The sequence below is a fragment of the Eptatretus burgeri genome, chromosome 16 (assembly GCF_056783735.1).
Source record: "Eptatretus burgeri isolate ZD-2024b chromosome 16, Ebu_testis_v1, whole genome shotgun sequence".
NCBI classification, from domain to species: domain Eukaryota; kingdom Metazoa; phylum Chordata; class Myxini; order Myxiniformes; family Myxinidae; genus Eptatretus; species Eptatretus burgeri.
This window is the reverse complement of record NC_140976.1, coordinates 7,651,660-7,671,564: the sequence shown is the minus strand read 5'-3', so window position 1 is coordinate 7,671,564 and position 19,905 is coordinate 7,651,660. Positions and strand designations below refer to the sequence as shown.

The window sequence follows — 19,905 nt, the reverse complement described above, 5'->3', positions numbered from 1 at the left end:
AGTTTTCATGTCTCAGGGAACCCCTGCATAAAAATTATTATATACCATTATTAATATCTAGCTCTTTTATATTTTTATCGTAGTTCACGAGGTAAATATAATGTTTTTTTTTTTCGGATACCTGGTTTAAGGAAAAAATGACCCCCTTTTTGTCAAATTTATTGGCAATGACACAGACAGACCACGTCATCAGTGGTGACGTCATCACGTACATGCCGTGTGCCGTGTTCAATGACGAGTCGTTATTCCGGGCGTCCATCGCGCTTCGTGGTTGTTATAATATAACATTCCCTATGGTTGTTATAATTGTAAATAATATAAGAGGTTGAAGCCTCTATTATAATAACCAAGGAGTTTCCAACAATATGCCGTACGTGTATAGTAAAATTACGAATATCAAATCAAACAAAAACTACTCAAAAAAACATTAGCCTATTTATTAGTTTCTCACGGAACCCCGAGCGACCTCTTGTGGAACCCTCGGGTTCTGGGGAACCCCGGTTGAGAAACACTGGTATAGGCAAACACCTGTACTCCGATCTCTAGCGGTAGCGCACGGTGGACGCACGGTCGACGCAGACTGCCACGGAGGCCGTACGTAGGTGCACGGCGGGCGTAGGGGAACCGTGCGTCGACCCTGCGTTGCCCGCAGGTAGTCACACCGACCGCAAGGCGACCGTGGAAATAGTGCGGCCGCCGTAATTTTTTGGGGGTTGGGAAAATTCATTTTTCATTGAGAAGAGCTTACGGCAGCCGCACGAAAAACGCAAGCCCACCGAACGCCCTATGTACGGTCGACGTTGAACACATCTATGTCATAGCTTGGCTTTGTTGAATTGCTACGGCGAACGTAGAAATGAAAAAAGTTATAACTCCGCGCTATAATTCCACGGCGCCCCTACGACCTGTAAAGTATAGCCAAACGGCGTATGGCCTCCCTGAGGCCAACTCAGTTTCTCTACGGCCACCACACGTTTCTGTCAATTCAGAGGGCATACGGCCGCCGTAGAGCAAATGTGGCCTAGGCCTTATCAACGGTTTCGTTGGACTGCTTACTGGAGTGCTTAAACCACTTGGCGAGTGCTCTACAAGAAATGTTTTATCTCTTCCACGAGCCTCTTCGATGTGTACAAAAAAAAAACAAAATAAAAATTTGTTAACTGAACACATCCCTGCAAGTTGTATGGCCCGGGTTTGAATCCCGACCCAGCTATAAACTGTCATCCCGGTGTTTCATAGGCAGGGTATTTCATCAATGCGTGTGCTATCCCTCGGATGGTCATTAAACTGGACGTCCATTATGCCGGCATAAGTTGATGGATGTTAAATATCCCACGGTGTCCTTTGTGAAGAGTCAGCAAGTTATCACTGGCACCATGGCCATTCCAAATTCCTGTCTAACAACTGCTGGGAAAGGAATGGCAAACCACATGGTATAAGTCTTGCCAAGAAACTGCTTCAATGCTCTGTAACAAAATATGGTACATCACAATCACAAGGAACCAAAATTGGTGGATGTACTGGATCAGTGTATTATGAAAGTTTTGTGATGAACTTGCAGGAAGTTGTGGTCCTGGCAATGCTTGCTGTGGTTATTCGTTAACAATACTGCAATTTGATTCAACCCAGTCAACAAGGTAATTAGCCCATACACGCAAAGCACACAGCAGGGTTAAGCAATTGGTTCATGTCCAACTGTCTGTCTGTCCGTTTGACACTCCGGGCATCTCCAACTGTTCGTGGCTTCATTTAGTTTCCGCAGATGCCTGTGGTCGTTAATCGCTTGCCAAGCCAGCGTCGTCATATTGTTACGAATCTGGAAGCCATGAGCACTCAACATACAGGTCCTATAGCTCAGTTATTTTGAGAAGTAAATGTGGATAGATAGCTCCCCTTCCCTTGTCTAATGGGTAATTAAATGTGCATGTGCTGCAAAGTTACTTTGATAGTCAGGTTTTTCTTTTATTTTTACACCACCAACATCAACTACAACGCCAGCATCACCTTCACCTTCACCTCGCTCTGGCCGACGCCATGGTGGGCGGAGTTCAAGGAGGAGCCTCGTGGCGGCCCTCGACCAATCAGCGTGCTACGAGTGAGGTAGCCGCCGCTCAGCCAATCGGGAGGCCACCACGAGTCGCCTGACAACCCACCGTCCAATCAGGAGGCAAGTGGCGGGGGAGAAGAAGCCCCTCCCTCCTCAAGAGGAGGAGTGTGGTTGTCTGGACGAGCGTTCGGCAGACGGTGATCGTGGCGATTGCGGCACAGTCTGTGGTTGTCTGGACCAGCGTTCAGCAGGCGGTGATCGTGGAGATTGAGGCGCGGTCTGTGGTTGGCGACGAGCGTTCTGCAGACGGTCGTGGTCATGGCTGGAGTGGTCTGAGACAGTGGTGATCGTGGTTGAGCGGCCTCGTTCGTGGGCAGGGGACTTCGGGTCGTGGGTTCGGGTCCTCCCACCGTGGTGGTTTCGGAGTCGGTGTGGCTGCACGAAGTGGACAGGTTTCACCGAGATAGACCCACGGGGTCCAGTTCTTTTGGGTGTGTGTGTGTGTGTGTGTGTGTGTGTGTGTGTGTGTGTGTGTGTGTGTGTGTGTGTGTGTGTGTGTGTGTGTGTGTGTGTGTGTGTGTGTGTGTGTGTGTGTGTGTGTTGTTCATAAAGCATAACATTCTTTCTGTTAACTCTCCATATATCTCAATATATATTTATATATCTCTCTATATCTCTATCTCTATCTCTCTCTCTCATCCTTGCTCCACCCCCTCCCAATACAGTGCAGTATCCTCCTTCCGCATCTCATCTCTCACTCTCCCCTCCCCTCTCTGTCTATGGACATATCTGGATGGTGGTTATGTCCAAACGGGAGTTTGTCTCTGGATGTGTCCAAGCGGTGTTTGTTCACGGACTTGTCTGGACAGAAGTTTGTTTATGGGCTGTGTTTATCGTATCAGGTCAGGTCAGGTATGGGAGCATGTGCCAGAACAGCGCGTCGCTGCGTCCACTTTCCGCCGGTACTCCAGGGGCCTCCGTCTGGCCATCCCCCAGGCAGATGCCAGGCCCATCCCCATCTCCTTGAGATGATGGTCAACCTGCTGCAACCATGAGGCACGTGGTCGGCCCACTGGCCTCCTCCACTCATGAGACTCCCTCGCTGAGAGAATCTGGTGAGCAGGATCAGCGTCAGGAAAACGAGCCACATGTCCATACAGCCGCAGCTGACGCTCACGGACTATGCAGGTAACAAATCTCATCCGAGTCTCTCTCAGCAACCGCTCGTTGGACACAAAATCCGACCAGCGATAGCCAAGGATTCTCCGAAGAGACCTGGTACCAAAGGAATTAAGTCTCCGTCTCAGATCCTTGGTCAAAGTCCAAGTCTCGCACCCATAGAGCAAGACTGGAAGTACCAAGGACCTGAAGACTCGGACTTTCGTCCTCCCGCACAGGTACCGGCAGCGCCACACCCCATGATCCAGTGAATCCATGACTCCCCAGGCCCGACCCAGACGTCTATTGACCTCCGGCTCACAACCTGCGGAGACATGAATATCACTGCCAAGGTAAGTGAATCTATCCACGACCTCAACATCCTCACCACAAACAGACACAGACAGGACAGCAGCATCCAAGATGTCACCGAAAGCCTGGATCTTTGTTTTGACCCAAGAAATCCGTAAATCCAACGGCTCCGACTCCTCATTCAGCACCTCGAGGGCCCGCAAGAGGATGTCTAAAGTCTCCGCAAAGATGACTGCATCATCTGCAAAATCAAGGTCCGAGATCTTGACATTGCCAAACGATGCACCGCAACTTGATCTCTCCGACATCCTCCCAAAAATCCAGTCCATACAAGTGCTGAAAAGTGTGGGGGCAAGTACACACCCCTGACGAACTCCAGTAACAACTGGAAATAAGTCAGAGATGGTACCACCACACTTCACAGCACTCTCAGTACCAGAGTAGAGTTCAGACATCAGATCGATCAGTTTCGGTGGCACCCCACGAAGACCAAGAATCCTCCAGAGGACATCCCGATTCACTGAATCGAACGCTTTACAGAGATCAACATAGGCTGCAAGCAGCCCCTGCCGAAAACTCGTCTGCGTTCGGTGAGGACACGAAGTGCAAGGATACGGGTCAATCGTTGACCTCTTTGGTGTAAAGCCTGACTGCTCTGGACGCTGGTGCTCAAGCAGATGGTGGCGAACCCTATCAAGAATTATCCGAGCAAAGACCTTGCCCGGCACTGAGAGCAGCGTCACCCTCGGTAGTTGTTGCAGTCTTGGCGATCACCCTTCCCTTTCCAGAGAGGGACAACAAGGCCCCTCTTCCAGTCAGTTGGGATGATGCCTGTGTTCCAGGAAGAGCACAAAACTGCATGCAACGACAGCGAGTGCAGCATTTCCACCAGCCTTGAGAAGTTCGGCATGGATGCCACAGATCCCTGGAGCTTTGCCCCGCTTCAACTGGTTCACCGCAGCCCGTGTTTCCACAAGCGATGGTGGACCACAGTTGATTCGAGGGGTCAGCAACAGGGATTGTAACACCCTATGACGTCCAACTCGACAGCTGGGGATCAGCCTGGTACAACCGCTCAAAGTAACCAGCCCAGCGGGCCTTCACTTCAGACTCCTCTGTCAAGAGCCTACCACTCTCTGCTCGAACTGCAGTGCTCCGAGGGATGGGCTTGGATGAACGTAATGCGCGAATTCCCTGTAAGCGGGACGAGAATCACCTGTCCACAGGTGATGCTCTACCCCTCACAGATTCCTCGCACATAGGCCTCCTTGTCCACCCTCAGTGCACGTACAGTTTTACGTCTCAGCTCCCTGAACAGCTCAGCTCTGCCATTCAGCCTGGCCCTGCGACTCTGGTCAATGGTATCCAGTGTCCCTTGAGAGACAAAATTCTTCTTTGCCCTGCGGTGAACTCCAAGGCATCCACCGGCAACATCAAGGACGGTGGTCTTGAAGGTGCTCCACAACTCTTCAGGACCCCCAAAGCACCCAGACCCCCAAGTGTCCACTCAGCCTGTTCGCAAACTCCTCAGCTACTCTCTCATCCCTGAGCTTGGCAACATCCAGCCTAGGCTGGGATGGTACCATTCTCCAGGATTTAAGGTGCAGCTTTAGAGTTGCTACAACAAGCCTGTGGTCAGTATTGAGGAACTGAGCACTCCGGTAGACCCTGCAGTTCTGGATCATCCTCCAACGACCGTCAATGAGGACATGGTCAATCTCCTTTGCCACACCGCCAGCGTTGGAATACCAAGTCCAGCGATGAGCTTGCGGGCGCTGAAACCATGAACCAGCCACCCTAAGTCCATGACTTCTTGCAAAGTCAAGGAACTTAGTGCTATTCTGGTTCAGACCCATGGGGACCAACACACACCTCATAACCATCCCTATCAGTTCCAGTCGATGCATTGAAATCCCCCAAGACTAGAAGTGTATCTCGTCTGGGGCACTGATCAACCACAGACTCGAGTGTGGCGTAGAATGCGTCCTTCACGGTAAGATCACTCGCCTCAGTCGGAGCATAAATAGAGACCAGGGAAATGACACCTAAGGAGTGACGAATCCTTAATCTCATAATACGCTCGTTGACCGGTGTTACCTCAATTATCATTGGGGTCAGCTTATTGGACACAGCTACAGCAACTCCTTGGGTATGGTAACCATCAGAGCGACCAGACCAATAGTAGGTGTAACCACCCACCATTATCTCGCCGCAATCCGGTCTCCGAACCTCAGAGAGAGCTGCAATCCCGATGTCCAACGCTTGAGCTCAGATGATAACAGAGACAGGTGATCATCCTCTCTTAGGGATAGGACATTCCAGGCACCCACCCGAAGGGACCGCCTCAGGTTAACCCAAGGAGACCGCCGTCTGGTGGACGACACCTCAGCACCACTCCGACACACTCTCCCGCAATCTGACCCAGGGATGTTACCCCGTGGTTTCCCTCCTATCAAAGATTGGGGGTCCCGAAGGCTTTGCCCCAATCCCATCATCCGGTGAGCTGCCCTGCGAAGGGAAGCTGCACAGGAGGTACTCCCACGGAGTGGGTTTTCAGATTTTTTTGCGTTTTTGCGTTTTGCGGAATGAAGCGTTTTACGGTGGCTGGAGTGCAAATCCTGCCACCAACCTCCTAATAAGAAGTAACCCAACTGCAGGAGGACGTCCGCAGACACAGTTGGGCACTAGATATGGATGGCCGTTGGCTCACAAGGAGCTCCTCCGCCCTTTGACAGGTTTTGTTTTTAATCCTGCTGGGTGTCCATATCCAAACACCCTCCTCACCAGAAAACCTGGTGGGGGAGACGGTTTAGTCGCCGACGTATGACCTGTCGTATGACCAGTAGAAAATTGATTTTAGACATTATTTTGTTTCCATCTTCACTGTTATTCTTTGCAGAATCATTTTGATGAGACAGTATGAATTGCAATTAATGCTCCACTGCCAGTCTGCCTTGCCTTCCCTTCCTCTCATCTCACACTGTCTTCCCTTTCCCCACCCCTCCTCGCTACCCCTCCCTCCTCTCTCCTTTCCCCCTCACCTCTTTACTCTCTCCCCCATGCCTCTCTCCCTCCCCCCCTCTTTTTCTCCCTCCTTCCTTTCGTATTACCGTCAGTGAAGCAACGGCTTGTATTTGCTAGTTCAAAATATGTCAGCTGGCAGGTTATCCTTGAGGTATGTTGGCAGGTTAGTCTTGAATTTAAAATATAATGTCAGCTGGTAGGTTATCCTTTGAAAGCATTTCAAAACATTTTAAAATGCTTTCATGCATCAGCTTGGGGGGTCCTTGTGTGCAAAAAATGTACCCTAAGTTACTCACTGGAATTTTGAAGTTGATCACTTCCCTTAACAGAAAAACTTGGTTAGCATTTCCATAACCCGGCAATAAGTGCGAAAATGGTGCCTCTTTTGGGGGTTCCAACGGAAATTGTCGGGCCAATTATTAGGGGTAGTGGAAATGAAAACGACTGTTACTTTGCAGTCTCACACCCAAGAAACACAAACTACCCCTCAAAATGTCAGTCCTGAGACCCTCTTTCATATGATATGCAAATTAGGTTCATTGGTTCAAGAAAAAGGTCACTAGAGGTCAAAAGGTCACGAAAATTTGGGTCAAGTGAAAATTTCTGTGGAAAATGCACAACAGCACATGCCAGATCCATATATTTTCATCTATGAGAATGCCAAAGGAACACAATCAAATTGGTAAATGACACTTAAATATGGTACCTTGTACGAAACCAACGATTAATTCCCCCAGTTTAATTGCAGGTAGGTAACCATCACAATAGGTGGCAGCCCCCGTACAGGTGCCTCCATTACATAAAACAAAGAGTGATTGTTCACGTGTTCTGCTATATGAGGCATGGTTCTTTGAAAGTTTCTCCAATTTGCTGTAAAATTCCTGTTAAAACATGAAAAGGCAATGCAGAACAATGTCTTATGAACCATGAAGAAGTAAGTATCTTATAGTTTTCTATGCTTAATTGAAGTGCACTGAAGTTAATTGAACATTGAAGTCAACAGGTCATTTAGCAAAGCAGCAACCGAGTTTGAGGAGGCCAACATTCAAGCCATATTAAATGTCATAGAGAAGAATGAGAATCCCTTCCTCACTCCCCCAAAAGAGAAAATACTCCACAATATCTAAACCAAAGAAGTCATGTCAGAAGATGTCAGAGAACAGCTGCTGAATGTGGAGAGAATCGGCAACGATACCTACGAGAAACTTCGTAGAGAAAGGTACATAGAGAAGACCGTTCGATTGTCAGACATGATTCATCGCACCAACCTTAAAACCTTCGCTGCAATCCGCAAGAATTCATTCCCACACAAAGGAAAAGCAAAACTCAACAAGCGAGAAGATGCTCAGATGAAATGTATACTAGAGATTGCAAAGAAATGAGTACGGACTATGGAGGAACTCCTGCAGTACGATGTGTGTACAACGTCTCCTCTCTTTGATGACGAAGGCCAAATGACCAAGCCAATTAAAAGTGAAATTGTCCATGAACTTGAAGCTCATCTCAGCGACCAGGACCCAAGAACACCGAGACCTGGTGACTCAATGGGAACATGCTGTATAGTTGATGTGATGGCAAACATTTGCAAGATCCAAACAAAGAGTTCAAAAAATTTTGGTGACTTCTGTGATGTCTTTCTAGGCTATGTTGCCTCTACAGCAAAGGGTGCGTCGAGAATTGATTTTGTGTTTGAATCCTACATGGGAACGTCTTTGAAGGATTCTGAGCGGCAAAGGCGAGAGAAGAAGTCACCCAGAGAACTGCATGATGTGTCCAGGGAAACCCCTCTCCCTCGAGAAATGGACAGGTTTTGGCCATCCAGTGTCAACATAGCAAAATTTAAATCCCTCATTCATGCAGAGGCGCTGGTATGGAATTGGAGTGCTCCGCCGTTGGAGATTATAGTCAATCATTTCTGTGGACCAGACAGCATCGTCGTTTCGTGTTGGTCCATGACATCGAGACCTGTAGAGGTTCCACAACTCAAGTGTAATGTAGAAGAGGCTGACATGAGCATTATACCACATGCAATGCATGCTGTTAAACAAGGTAAAAATCGTATCATAGTCCTATCGTCAGACACGGATGTGTTCATTTTGCTGATGTTCTACTGGAGCGAGCTGAATGTGAACGGCCTCAAAGTGGTCTAGAAGCCAAAATCTGTAGCTAGCCTAGAAAATAGGTTCGCTGCTGATTTCATGTTAGAATGGTGCAACTGGTGTTTTTGAAGAGTCTAGGCATGACCAAGTCTAGTTCCACTTGTTGCCAAGTCTGCATCTGAATATTATGGCCGCCATGACAGTAATCAAAATGGCCGCCATCAGATTTAGTCTTTTTCTTACTGCAAATTGTACTAGCCAGAAATTTGTCATGATTGTGAAATACTATGTAATCTGACACGAGGAACACTATTTTGTGCTTTATTTTTGTACTGGATCACAACTTTTCACATAATTGACAACTTAAAGACGAAATTGAAAATGCACATACGAGCAACAAATGTGAAAAAGAAAACGTTTAGCACTATTGATGGAGATGGGTTTACAGTCAGTCAAAGGTTATTTCAACAGCTGTCAGATTCTTTCTAACACAAAATTACGTTGCTTTGCAGAAGAGAAAAGTGTTGTGAGAACACCCAGGTTCTTCTGTGGTAGTTGGGATGTTGAGAAAGTTCCTTGGGATCATGACATTTCCATTATCTCGGAAGCATTGTATAACATCATTGGCAATTGCTGTGTCAATGCGCCTCACTGTATCGTACCCAACTGTGTGTGCAGCTGCATGAAAAAGATTGACAAGCTCTTTTGAGCGTGTAGCCTGGTGAAGAGCAAGGCCAAGGCCCAGGTGTTTGGGGGTCAGTTTTTTGCCTCCTGAAGCCACATGAATAATGTCTTGGCAGATGCTCAGAACTTTGTTCTTGGTATCTGTCTCATCCGCTTCTTCATTGTCCATCTTGTCAGTACTGTCACCACCACAAAGAAGCTTTACAAGCATGTACAGGGTTTCAGGTGCAATTCGCTCTGCATTTTCTGTGTTCAGTCCACCGATAATGCTATGCCCTGGAGAGTGTTTTACGTCACTGTAAATCTTTATGCCCACTCTGAAGATCCAGCTAAGGATTTCGTTCTCATGATGAGGCAGACTGCACTGGGCCAATTCATCTTCTTCAGAACTTTCACCTTCTTCAGATAAATCATTCACGGCGGTTCTCATGGCAAACTTTGTCACAGTTGAGGACGCAACTATGAGGGGTTTTGTGACATCCAATGGCTGCACGAATGTCACCTTGTCACTACCAAAGTGAACCTCCACTTTCTGCTTGAAATTGTAGCTTTTGTAGGCTCCAGCCTCAATTCCAAAATCATTCAATAACAGCATGCTGTAGTGTTCCCAGATGTTTTTCAGGGTAAACACATGTCCCTTCTGCAGCTCTTTCTCAAGCTGGTTCATCACATTTCTGAAACAGATGCTTTCAGGAGACTGGTTTTTCTCTCCACTCTCCTTTTTATACTTTCTGCGAAAAGAAACATAACACTTGAGGTGATATTTACCTTCAGCTGCCATCAAGTCTGAAACACCTGCAAACCTGTGACGCATGGTGGGGTCAAATTGGGTCAAACTAAGCATCCTGGATGATGTGTGATCAAATTCAACATTTGTCAGGACACCAGCTTTTCCAGGAATGTCAGTCTGGGAGAAAGCGCATTTTGACCAATCCATAGCGCTGTGCGCGGATCTTAGTGACTTTGGGACATGGTATTTCTCTGAGGAACCTGATGTTGTGGGTATCTCTTCTGCGTAAGTCACAGATTGTGGCTGAATCCTTGACTTCAGTCTGTCTATTTTTTGTGCGTGAGTAAAGTCACTATAGCAGAATTTGTGCCATTGAATCTTTTCGACGTGCTCCGGTACAGAATATTTTCTGATTCTTGAGAATGAGTCAACATATTTAGCGTCATTATATTTCTCTCTTTCTTTGCAATATTCAGCTACAGTTTTCACACCAACGATTGTAGTCTTTCGAAGTGGCGTTGACTTGCTAGTTTTTGAACTGTCCTGGCAAATAAAGCATTTATTCCAGTCTACATGCTCTTCTTCTTCTCGATCCCTTGAACCCCCTGTGAGAAATCTTGCGGCTTTCATTTTTCAGTTAGTCCTGGGTAACAGAAAAACACACAGTTATGTAGTTTAGGTTCATTTTATAGCAAAGTTGTAAAATTCATTGATTGTGGTTTGTACAATCAGACATTCTAATTCGAGCCTGAACATTTCTTTAAAAATAATATAGTGAAAAACAAGTCATATTATTTTTAGAAAATGGATGGAGCAATGTTTTTTTCTATACTCCCATCAGCTCAGGCATGCTCAAAAACATGGAAATCGACCCTAATTTTGTAATTTCATGTCAATTTGCGGCTGAAATATGACGAAAAGTGTATTTAATGGTGACCATTTTGTAAACTGTCATGGCGGCCATACTATCCATATCCAGAGTTGGCAACAAGTTGATTCACGTTTCTGTGTGTCTGGACAGTCAATTTACACCTGTTGCACTATTCTAACACGGAATCAGCAGGGTCGTACACTATTCTGCATTGGGCCTCCTGACTAAAGAACTCTGGGTGAAGGCTGGGGTTGGTGACTCGACAAGATACATTCCGATACATATCATTTCAAAGAGGATCGGACGAAGTTTGTGTCAGGTTTTGCCCACGGTCCACACACTAACTGGGTATGACTACACAAGTAAAGTTGGAACCAAGCATGCTGCTCGAATAATCAATCCAGAGATGTACTTAAAGGACTTTGTGGTGGTGACAGGTAACCTGGATACAGTAATTGATAAAGTGGAAGCCTATCTGACAAGCTCCTTAGGGCCCTGTCACACCTTGACGTTTTAGCCAGCAATGGCAACATATAAAAATGTATGTAAAACGTTGGCGTACGCTGAAATTTTGATGTTTTTTTTAAGTTTTGGACGTATTCATAACGTGTTGGTCGTATGCATGACATATTAGTAATGGGCACAAAACGTTTCGTTGTGTTATTGATAACTTTTACCAACGAATGCTTAGCCTGTTGTCGGCGTTCACAACCTATGCCCAACGATAGTTTAACTTACGCATAGCGCGCTAAACGTATCGCCGGCGAACTCGTGGCGTAGCCTGTTAAGAACCTGCCGGACGCCGATTTAAATCATAACCGCCTGAGAATTTGAAGTGTCAACATCGCAGTCACACCTTGACGATTTTGCCAGTGTATGCCAGCCTCTGAAAAATGTGTCTAAAACGCTAGGCGCACGTCAAATACGTTATAGGTAAGTTGTGTATACGTTAAGAGTAGGCTGGAAAACAATGAAGTGCGCTGTCATATTACGTGGTATGTGTAATACGTCGTGAAATTTCAAGCATGCTAAAAATTTTACGACGTACTCAGCGTATGGCTAACACGTTCCGCATGCGTTGTCATATGTTCCTGGCACACTCCGCGATTGTTTACACACGACGGACACACGTTACTTGTAGGTTACTCATAAGTCGAAACACGTCAAGGTAATATTTAACATACCCACAACCTAATTTTCAACCAATGGGTAACGTCCTTTTAACCTATGAGTAGCGTGCTCTGAACCTATGTTTAACGTGCTTGAAACCTATGAGTAAGGCCAAAAAAAAAAATGTTGCATTGGCGTAACGGGTCACTGAAAAATAGGGTAGGTCGGTCGGGATCTTTTTTTTATTTTTATTTTTATTTTTTCCTAATAAATCCCTCCCAAAATCTCCCCCGGCTCAAGTACCACCCTTTTTGTCGGCGGGTTCTGTCCGAAACACTTCTGGGTTTTTGCGATCGCGATCGCAATCAACAAGATACTTGAAAACGATAGCAAAACAACAAAAATAGCAATAAAATAGGGTCGGCAAAATTTTTCGATAGCAAAAAAACAAAAAAAAAAAACGTAGGGTCGGCGGAATTTTTAGGGTTGGGCGGGTTACGCCAATGCAACATTTTTTTTTTTTTTGGCCTAACGTGCATTGAACCTATTTGTAACTTGCCTTGAACCAATGACTAGCATGTTATGAACCTATGAGTAACGTGCGTTTAACCTATGTGTAGCATGCTTTGAACCTAAGTATAACGTGCTTCTAACCTTTGAGTAACATGTTATGAACCTATGTGTAACGTATCTCAAACGCACATTGTCGTATGTAGACGAATTAGATTGACGTCTTCCGTCGACCACAGCACTTACTGAACGTGTTTCTAACTTACATCTACCGTGTGATGGCGTATTGGCAGCGTTAAGGGGAATTGGTATATACAAATGGGCTTCACAAGAGGAACCCATCATTGTTACAGACTCCATGTTGAGTTGATGTCAATGCCAGTAGTATCAGTAGTAGTAATACTATTAGTAGTAGTTGGTGTGCGTGACAGTAGTAATAGTAGCAGTAGTTGTAGTAGTAGCATTGGTAGTAGTGGTATGTCTATGTCAGTAGTAGTATGTGAGCGTGATGGGGAGGGTGTGGGTGATGATGGATCCTCGTTGCGTCCACGAATAGGAGACTACTTTGCACCATTGTTCGATGTTCTTTTCGGCTAATTTTTTTTCCTCATTCCCACGATGAAATATTTCTTTGTTTTACTTTTTAAAGTATTAAAAACGACTTTGACAAATGCATAATGTACTAGTAATGAACATAGAACCCTTCGATAACTTCGATAGATAAGTTATACCAACGATTGTTTATCGTGTTTTAGTCGTCCACAACCTATGCCCAACGATAGTCTAGCGTATGCATAGCGTAATAATTCCCAAGCACGTTATTCATAGGTTATAAATAAGTCACGGGTACCCTAAACATTACTTTGATGTGTTTCGACGTATGAAGAACTTTCAAGTAGCGTGTTGCGAAGTGTGAACAACGTTCGTGTCGCGTGCTTACAAAACGTAGCTCATAGGTTAGAAATAAGTTTCGGGTACGCGAATGTTACCTCTACGTGTTTCAACTTATGAGTAACATACAATTAACGTGTGTCAACGATCGCATAACGTGCCTACAACTTATGGCCAGCGTAGCGGAACGTGTGAGCCAAACGCCGAGTACGTCGTAAAATTTCAAGCATGCAAAATTTTTTGGACAACCAAAAAGTACAACGTTTTAAACCAGCGTAATACGACCTATGGTAGTGTTTTTCAGCGTGAACCTAACGTATACAAAACGTACCCATAATGTATTCGACGTGTGCCAGCGTTTTAGACAAATTTTTCATAAATCGGCATACGCTGGCTAAATCGTCAAGGTGTGACAGGGCCTTTAAGAAAGGAACAACGATGAAAACCATGAACCAGCTCCGAAGCCATAGGTATCATCTTGCCAAGCGGTCATGTTTGGATGACCTGCCACCCACAAGTCATGCAATTCGGTTGCACATTTTGAGAGCCTACTTTGCTACAAAAGAGATGGTGTCCCTCCTCTCATCATGCGAACCCTCTGACCCAAGACAATTTGGTTTCAAATTTATCGATGATCTTCTGGTCTCAAGCAGGGGGAACAATCCAATTGCTGAAGACATTGCAATCCACTGCACATGTCAAAAGTGTGGAACTCGGAGATGTCGTTGCCGTGGTTCTAACAATCCCTGTTGTACATTTTGCACTTGTCAGTGACTCGGAAATGTCAGGATGTCAAAATGTATTTGGTGTTGTCAGAAAGTGAGTGACTGACTCATAAGTTTATACGCATTTCAAACCAGAATCACATTCCACCAGTTGGTATGTGTTTACTTACTATGTTGGAGTGGCAGTTTTTGTTTATTGTTTAGGCCCCATGGTGGTCATTAAGTACATTCCATTCATATCTGTCCATTCATATCTGTATTTTTTGTATCTATTCCAAAAATTTGACCCCAATAGAGGACAAAAATATGGATCTGGCATGTGCTGTTGGGCAATTTCCACAGAAATTTTCACTTGACCCCAATTTGTGACCTATTGACCTCTAGTGACCTCATTATTGGCCCAATCTCCATAAAGGTAATATCGCATGGAAGAGTCTTCTAAGGCAAACAGTTTAAGGGTTAATTTGTCTATATGGGGTGAACGGTCGTGACATAATAAGCATTTAAGTTTCCCAACAGGAAATCGTTTAAGCGGTGGCAAAAAAGTGATCAGATTGAAAGTCGACCTCTTTCCATTCTGTGCTGTTTTCATTTTATTGCAACAAATTCCACTTTATTCATATTCCTTGGCACCTATGTTGATGGGATAGACCCTCAAAGAGGGTAAAATATGGATGTGGCATGTTTCAGAGATCGGTCAGATTTTCACTTGACCCAAATTTTCGTGACCTTTTAACCTCTCGTGACCTGATTCGTGAACCAATGAACCTAGTTTGCATATCATATGAAAGAGGGTCTCAAGACCGACATTTTGAGGGATGATAGTTTGTGTTTCTAGGGTGTAAGACTGCAAAGTAACAGTCGTTTTCATTTCCAATTCCCCTAATAATTGGCCCGACAATTTCCGTCGGAACCCCCAAAAGAGGAAAAACATTTTCGCACTTATTGCCGGGTTATGGAAATGGTAACCAAGTTTTTCTGTTAAGGGAAGTGGTCAACTTCAAAATTCCAGTTGGTAACTTAGGGTACATTTTTTGCACACGAGGACCCCCTAGCTGATGCATTACTTCACTTTCCTTATTTCTCCATCAGGAGTACTCTGTGTGTATTCTTCTTCATCACTATCTATTCCCATTCTTGGCAAAGATTATTTCCCAAAACACTGTCAGCTCATCTCTTGGTCCCCCAACCCTCCTCCCACACCGCCAGCACCACCTTTCTCCATGCCTTCAACAAAAATTCTTACTGGATGTGCGGTCTGTCAGTACGAGTTGTTGGATGTGAAAGATCCGACCTGTTCCATCACAAAGAGTTGGAGAGTTATTGCGGGCATTTTGAACAGATTCCAATTTCCTGCTCTAATCTACAGGGGCCTCTGCATCAGTGGAATAGCTGCGCTCCCTGCAATGTTTCAACCTGCAGCCACAAGTTATATACGAAATGAAATTGAACTTGAATGTGATACTCTCCTAAACCAATGTGGTTGATCATGGTAAATAAAAGGTTATATTCTGCTTTTTAAACTGGTTCCCAAAGTTCTGCATTAACTGTACTTGATAACCTTTGGAACTTTGGCTCACCCCTGTCCAAATGGCTGATGCCAGGTCACCGTGAATGTCTGCAGGACAGATTGCTAATTAGACTAGATCTCATTTCAGAAAAGACCTCATTTTAAGAACATTAGAGGCATTTTTGAGTAGAAGTTTGTGACATGCCTATCTAATCTAGTTAAGGGTCGCTGACTCCAAAATAGATGTTACTAAACTAAATTTTGATGTTAGAGAGGTCAAAATAAAATGGCCACCAAAAACAAAATAAAAACTACATTTTGACACTCCACCCACTTTTATTGAATATAATCAAAACAGAAACATGTGCGATTTGCATTTGCAATATCACAATGGTCCCACTCTTCAGAATTGTAGACACTGTGTTGTTCCCCAGCACAACTCTGGCTCCACAGTTCCAATGACCGAGAATCCACCACGTCAGCCAATTGAGACAATATGACAGTCACATATTCCTAATGTTGAAGCAATCATTATCATTCTGTTGTCTACATCCACATGCAGCTTTACTTTTCGACATTTGCAGCGCAGGGTTCGGCATCGTGCGCGACAGGCACATGATACAATTTCCAAACAAGCTTCTGGAATAGAATCAAGGGTCATGGGAATTGGAGGTTTCTTCACCATCTAATGTTTCATCCAACATGTCGATGTTATCTGCAGTGTAATGCAGAAACCTATTTGGCACAAGGTTAGGTGTTCCTCACCAAAAAAAGAAGAAAATCAGTAGCACATGGCACAGTCCTCACCACCAGTGCAGTCATTCACCAAAGTTTCCATTTTCTTGCTCAAATTGTGTAGGAGTTACGGAACATGACGGACGTACAGATGTACATACGTAGTGTAGTCAGGGATAATGTGATACCATCTGCGCATATGTAGTGACGTACATTTTTACGTCCGGAATCACATTATCTCTGACTTTTCATCACAACGTGCAGGGTTATCAAGGGAGTATTGTCATCCAAACCAGATGTTTTTATGACACTTAGTTCTGTTTTTACCTTTAAAATTTGAAAAAGCCCTCACTAATAAGTTTTTGGCCGCCATTTTGTTTTTCCTCGTTTTGGTAGTCAAAAACTAAAAATTAAGCTTCGTAACATCGTATTTTTTTAGACCAAGAATACCAAATTAGCTTATATAGTCATGTTACCACCTTCTACTAAAAATGCCGCTTAAAGTATCTTTTTCTGAAATATGATCTAGTCTCAATGACCTTAATTGTTATTATCATAGATTGTTGTAAGTATATGTGGAAAAATTATATGCCCAAACCAGGAAATGAACACAGGTCCTTTCGAAAACCGTAGCAGTGCTCTGCCATCTGAGCTATCTTGGCAACCCACTGCCCGAGCGTGCAATTCTTCCACATATAGAAATGCCACTCTCTTTTCCCCACTGCTTCTGGGGCACTCACTGCCAACCATAGGAGCAAGGGACTGTCCACGAGACTTCGATTCCCAGTCTGGGGTGCTACACCACATGACCTATGAGATCATAATTATCTTTAAAACATTCTTCATGAGTAGTCACTCAGATGGTAAAAATTTCGTATCGATCCAAGAAGCGGTTGCGGAGAACAACATGAAAAGTTCTGTGCAGATAAACAGAAAACCAAAAACAAACAAACGAAAAATCACTCATAGAGCAACACTTGGCAAAACAGAACAAAGTAGAACTGCACTTGGTAGAGCGCATACCTCCGCCAGGTGGAACAGTTCACGTTTTGTATCCCACTGATGGACTGGATCCGAAACAAAATCGAATCCACTTGTTCTTGTTACCTATTCAACTCATCCACCTTGTTTTGTCATAACTCGTCCACAACTTTTTGAGATATCTTGATATACATATAGTTTTTGGCCCTTTCTTTCAATTTTAGAAACTAGGCCTGTGTTGACCTTTTGACCTTAAAAAAATATTGGTGGTTGAATTCAATGACCTGATATGCAAATCCTGTTGAAATTTCAAGTGAATCGGATGAAAATTGAGGATTTAGAAATTGCACCTCAGTTGTTGACCTTTGTCCTGTGTTGAACTTTTGACCTTTTGACCTCAAAAATAAATACGATTCTGTAGGATCACCAACTCCACCGTTTGGTGAAGTTTTGTGTCTGAATTTGAAATTGTGACCTGTAGGCAATTAAAGGTAAGCAGACAGATAAAGGAACAAAAAACAGAAGCGATCAACGTACTTATCAAAAAAAAAAAAATTGCCAAGTAACAACCGAACAAACAAAAGGACCCAATGCAATACCCTCTCCTCTGGCGAGGGGAATAATTGACAGTGGGGTAATAATTTACAGCACGCTCACATTTTCTCTTGTCCCCTACACAATAATATCCATCCTCTGACGCCTCATTGCAATGGCTTATCACCTGTATTCTAAAAATGACCCAAAAAACTGAAGGAAAAAAAAGACAGTTTGGGAAGGGGGGCAGAAATTAAGAGTAAGAGAAAGAGAGTGTTGGGTATTATTCTGTTCCCTGACACACCTTTTGCACCCTCGGTTGAGGCTGCAGTAACACCGCGACTCAGCGGTTCAGACTCGTTTTCTCCATGCATCTCCTCCTGGTCTGACAGCACATGATCATATAGGGTCAGTCGTTGTCATGCTAATGTGATGGTCTGCATGGTGCTGGTTTCTTGTGTCGAGGTGTGAGGGGAAGCCATGACTTGGGCAGCTTGCAGGTAACAGGAGTGAAGGAACAGTGTGCTGGGGGCGAGATATGTCGTGTGTAAAAGCCACCAACTGTCTGGAAAGAAGAAGAAAAGCAACATTGATGTCAATGTGGAAATGGTGGAGAGAGAGAAAGTGAAAGGTGAAACAGTTTGATGAAAGGGTGAAAGACAAATGGCTCAGAACTCTTGAAAATACCTACTGAAACTAAAAGACCAAAGATGAAATCCCACTTGGGAAGGAACTGCTCACTCAAAGGTGAAAGCCCTCAAACTGTCTGTGTGTTCCTCCTTATATTCCCTCCCCTTCTGTCGTGCTCTCAATCCTGTAGCCTCCTCCTTGGCCTGGCGTCCTCTTATTGGCACAGAATTTCCATTTCCAGGGGTGGTTGAGTGGCCCATCCTGGTTGTTGGAATGCGGGGCACTGTCTTTCTCACTGAGGCTGCACCTGATTGGCACAGCCGTACCATAGAGGCATCATGTGAGGATCTGCAAGAGGGTTATAGTGCATTTGTTGTGAGATGTAGAGGATAGAGAAGGTAGAGAGGAGGAAAGAAAGACATAATTATGCTGACTCACTTGCATCGCACATCCATCCCCATTTACATGATATAACTTAAATGCAAAACAGTTCTGACCCAGAACCCCAGACTCTTGGGGCTCTGTTGCACAGGGAGGCACGAGGTGTGAGTTCGGACACAGAGCTGTGGCAAGATCGCTCCAATCGGAGCGATCTCAGGTATGCCGAGGGCATGACCAAGCCCCTTAAACTTTCTCTTATCTACCTCCATGGTCTTCTCCCTCAATCATTCTCTATGTGTCCTTCCTCATGTCTGGATACATTTGTGTATTTTGTGATAATTAGTTGTTCATAAGTGCTCCGGAGTCAGGTACGACCGGTAGAGGGTAAGAGAAAATGTACGTGTGTTTTTAGTTGTGTAAATTGCTTGCCACGTGTGTTCCTTGTTTTCCCACCATTTTTATGTTCCTCATTTCCCCACCTTTTCTTCCTTGAACTTCCTCGACTGCCAGTCCTCCCGTCACCTTCAGCTCTTTCGATTGCCTTGCTTGATATGAAATAAATGATTGAAGTGTTGAATGTGTCCTGATTTATCCTGCTTGGGGTTGGTCCGAATAGCGTTCCCAGATCTGAAGTCCACAATCTTAAGGGGAGCTCTTAGAGTGTGACCCGTAGCGTTGGTTGCTCGGCTAATTAATTTAACTGCTGCGGGATCACTTGGCACAGTTCCCTGAATACCACACTTAGCTCACCGGCACAGTAAACTGACTCTGGGAGTGAAGATCCGGCCCGTGCTAAGGGTTGTACAATGCATCCATGGTCTCCCCAAGACAAGTCGGGCTTTGGAGTTATCCAGAGGTGACGTCCGTAACACTACGATATAACTGACCCTAATCAGATGTGTATGTGCCTTTATTCTCCCGGGAGGTGCACAGCATCTTTGCCGAGCTCACAACCATCACAATATTTATTTCC

General features: G+C 44.8%; 1 protein-coding gene across 2 annotated transcripts; it reads right to left on the bottom strand.

The window, feature by feature from the left end:
- Positions 1-8,694: 8,694 nt before the first annotated feature.
- Positions 8,695-19,012, bottom strand: LOC147010430 (uncharacterized). 2 transcript variants are annotated; one of them, XM_085859107.1, is made up of 3 exons: positions 18,663-19,012; positions 18,226-18,486; positions 8,695-10,697 (listed from the first exon to the last, which is right to left on the bottom strand). In XM_085859107.1, exon 3 carries the CDS (start codon positions 10,682-10,684, stop codon positions 9,137-9,139), a length of 1,548 nt encoding a protein of 515 aa, XP_085715233.1. In that variant the 5' UTR covers positions 10,685-10,697; positions 18,226-18,486; positions 18,663-19,012; the 3' UTR covers positions 8,695-9,136. The 2 variants fall into 2 exon arrangements, with proteins under 2 accessions (XP_085715233.1, XP_085715231.1); XM_085859105.1 differs by having other exon boundaries at positions 18,226-19,012.
- Positions 19,013-19,905: the final 893 nt, after the last annotated feature.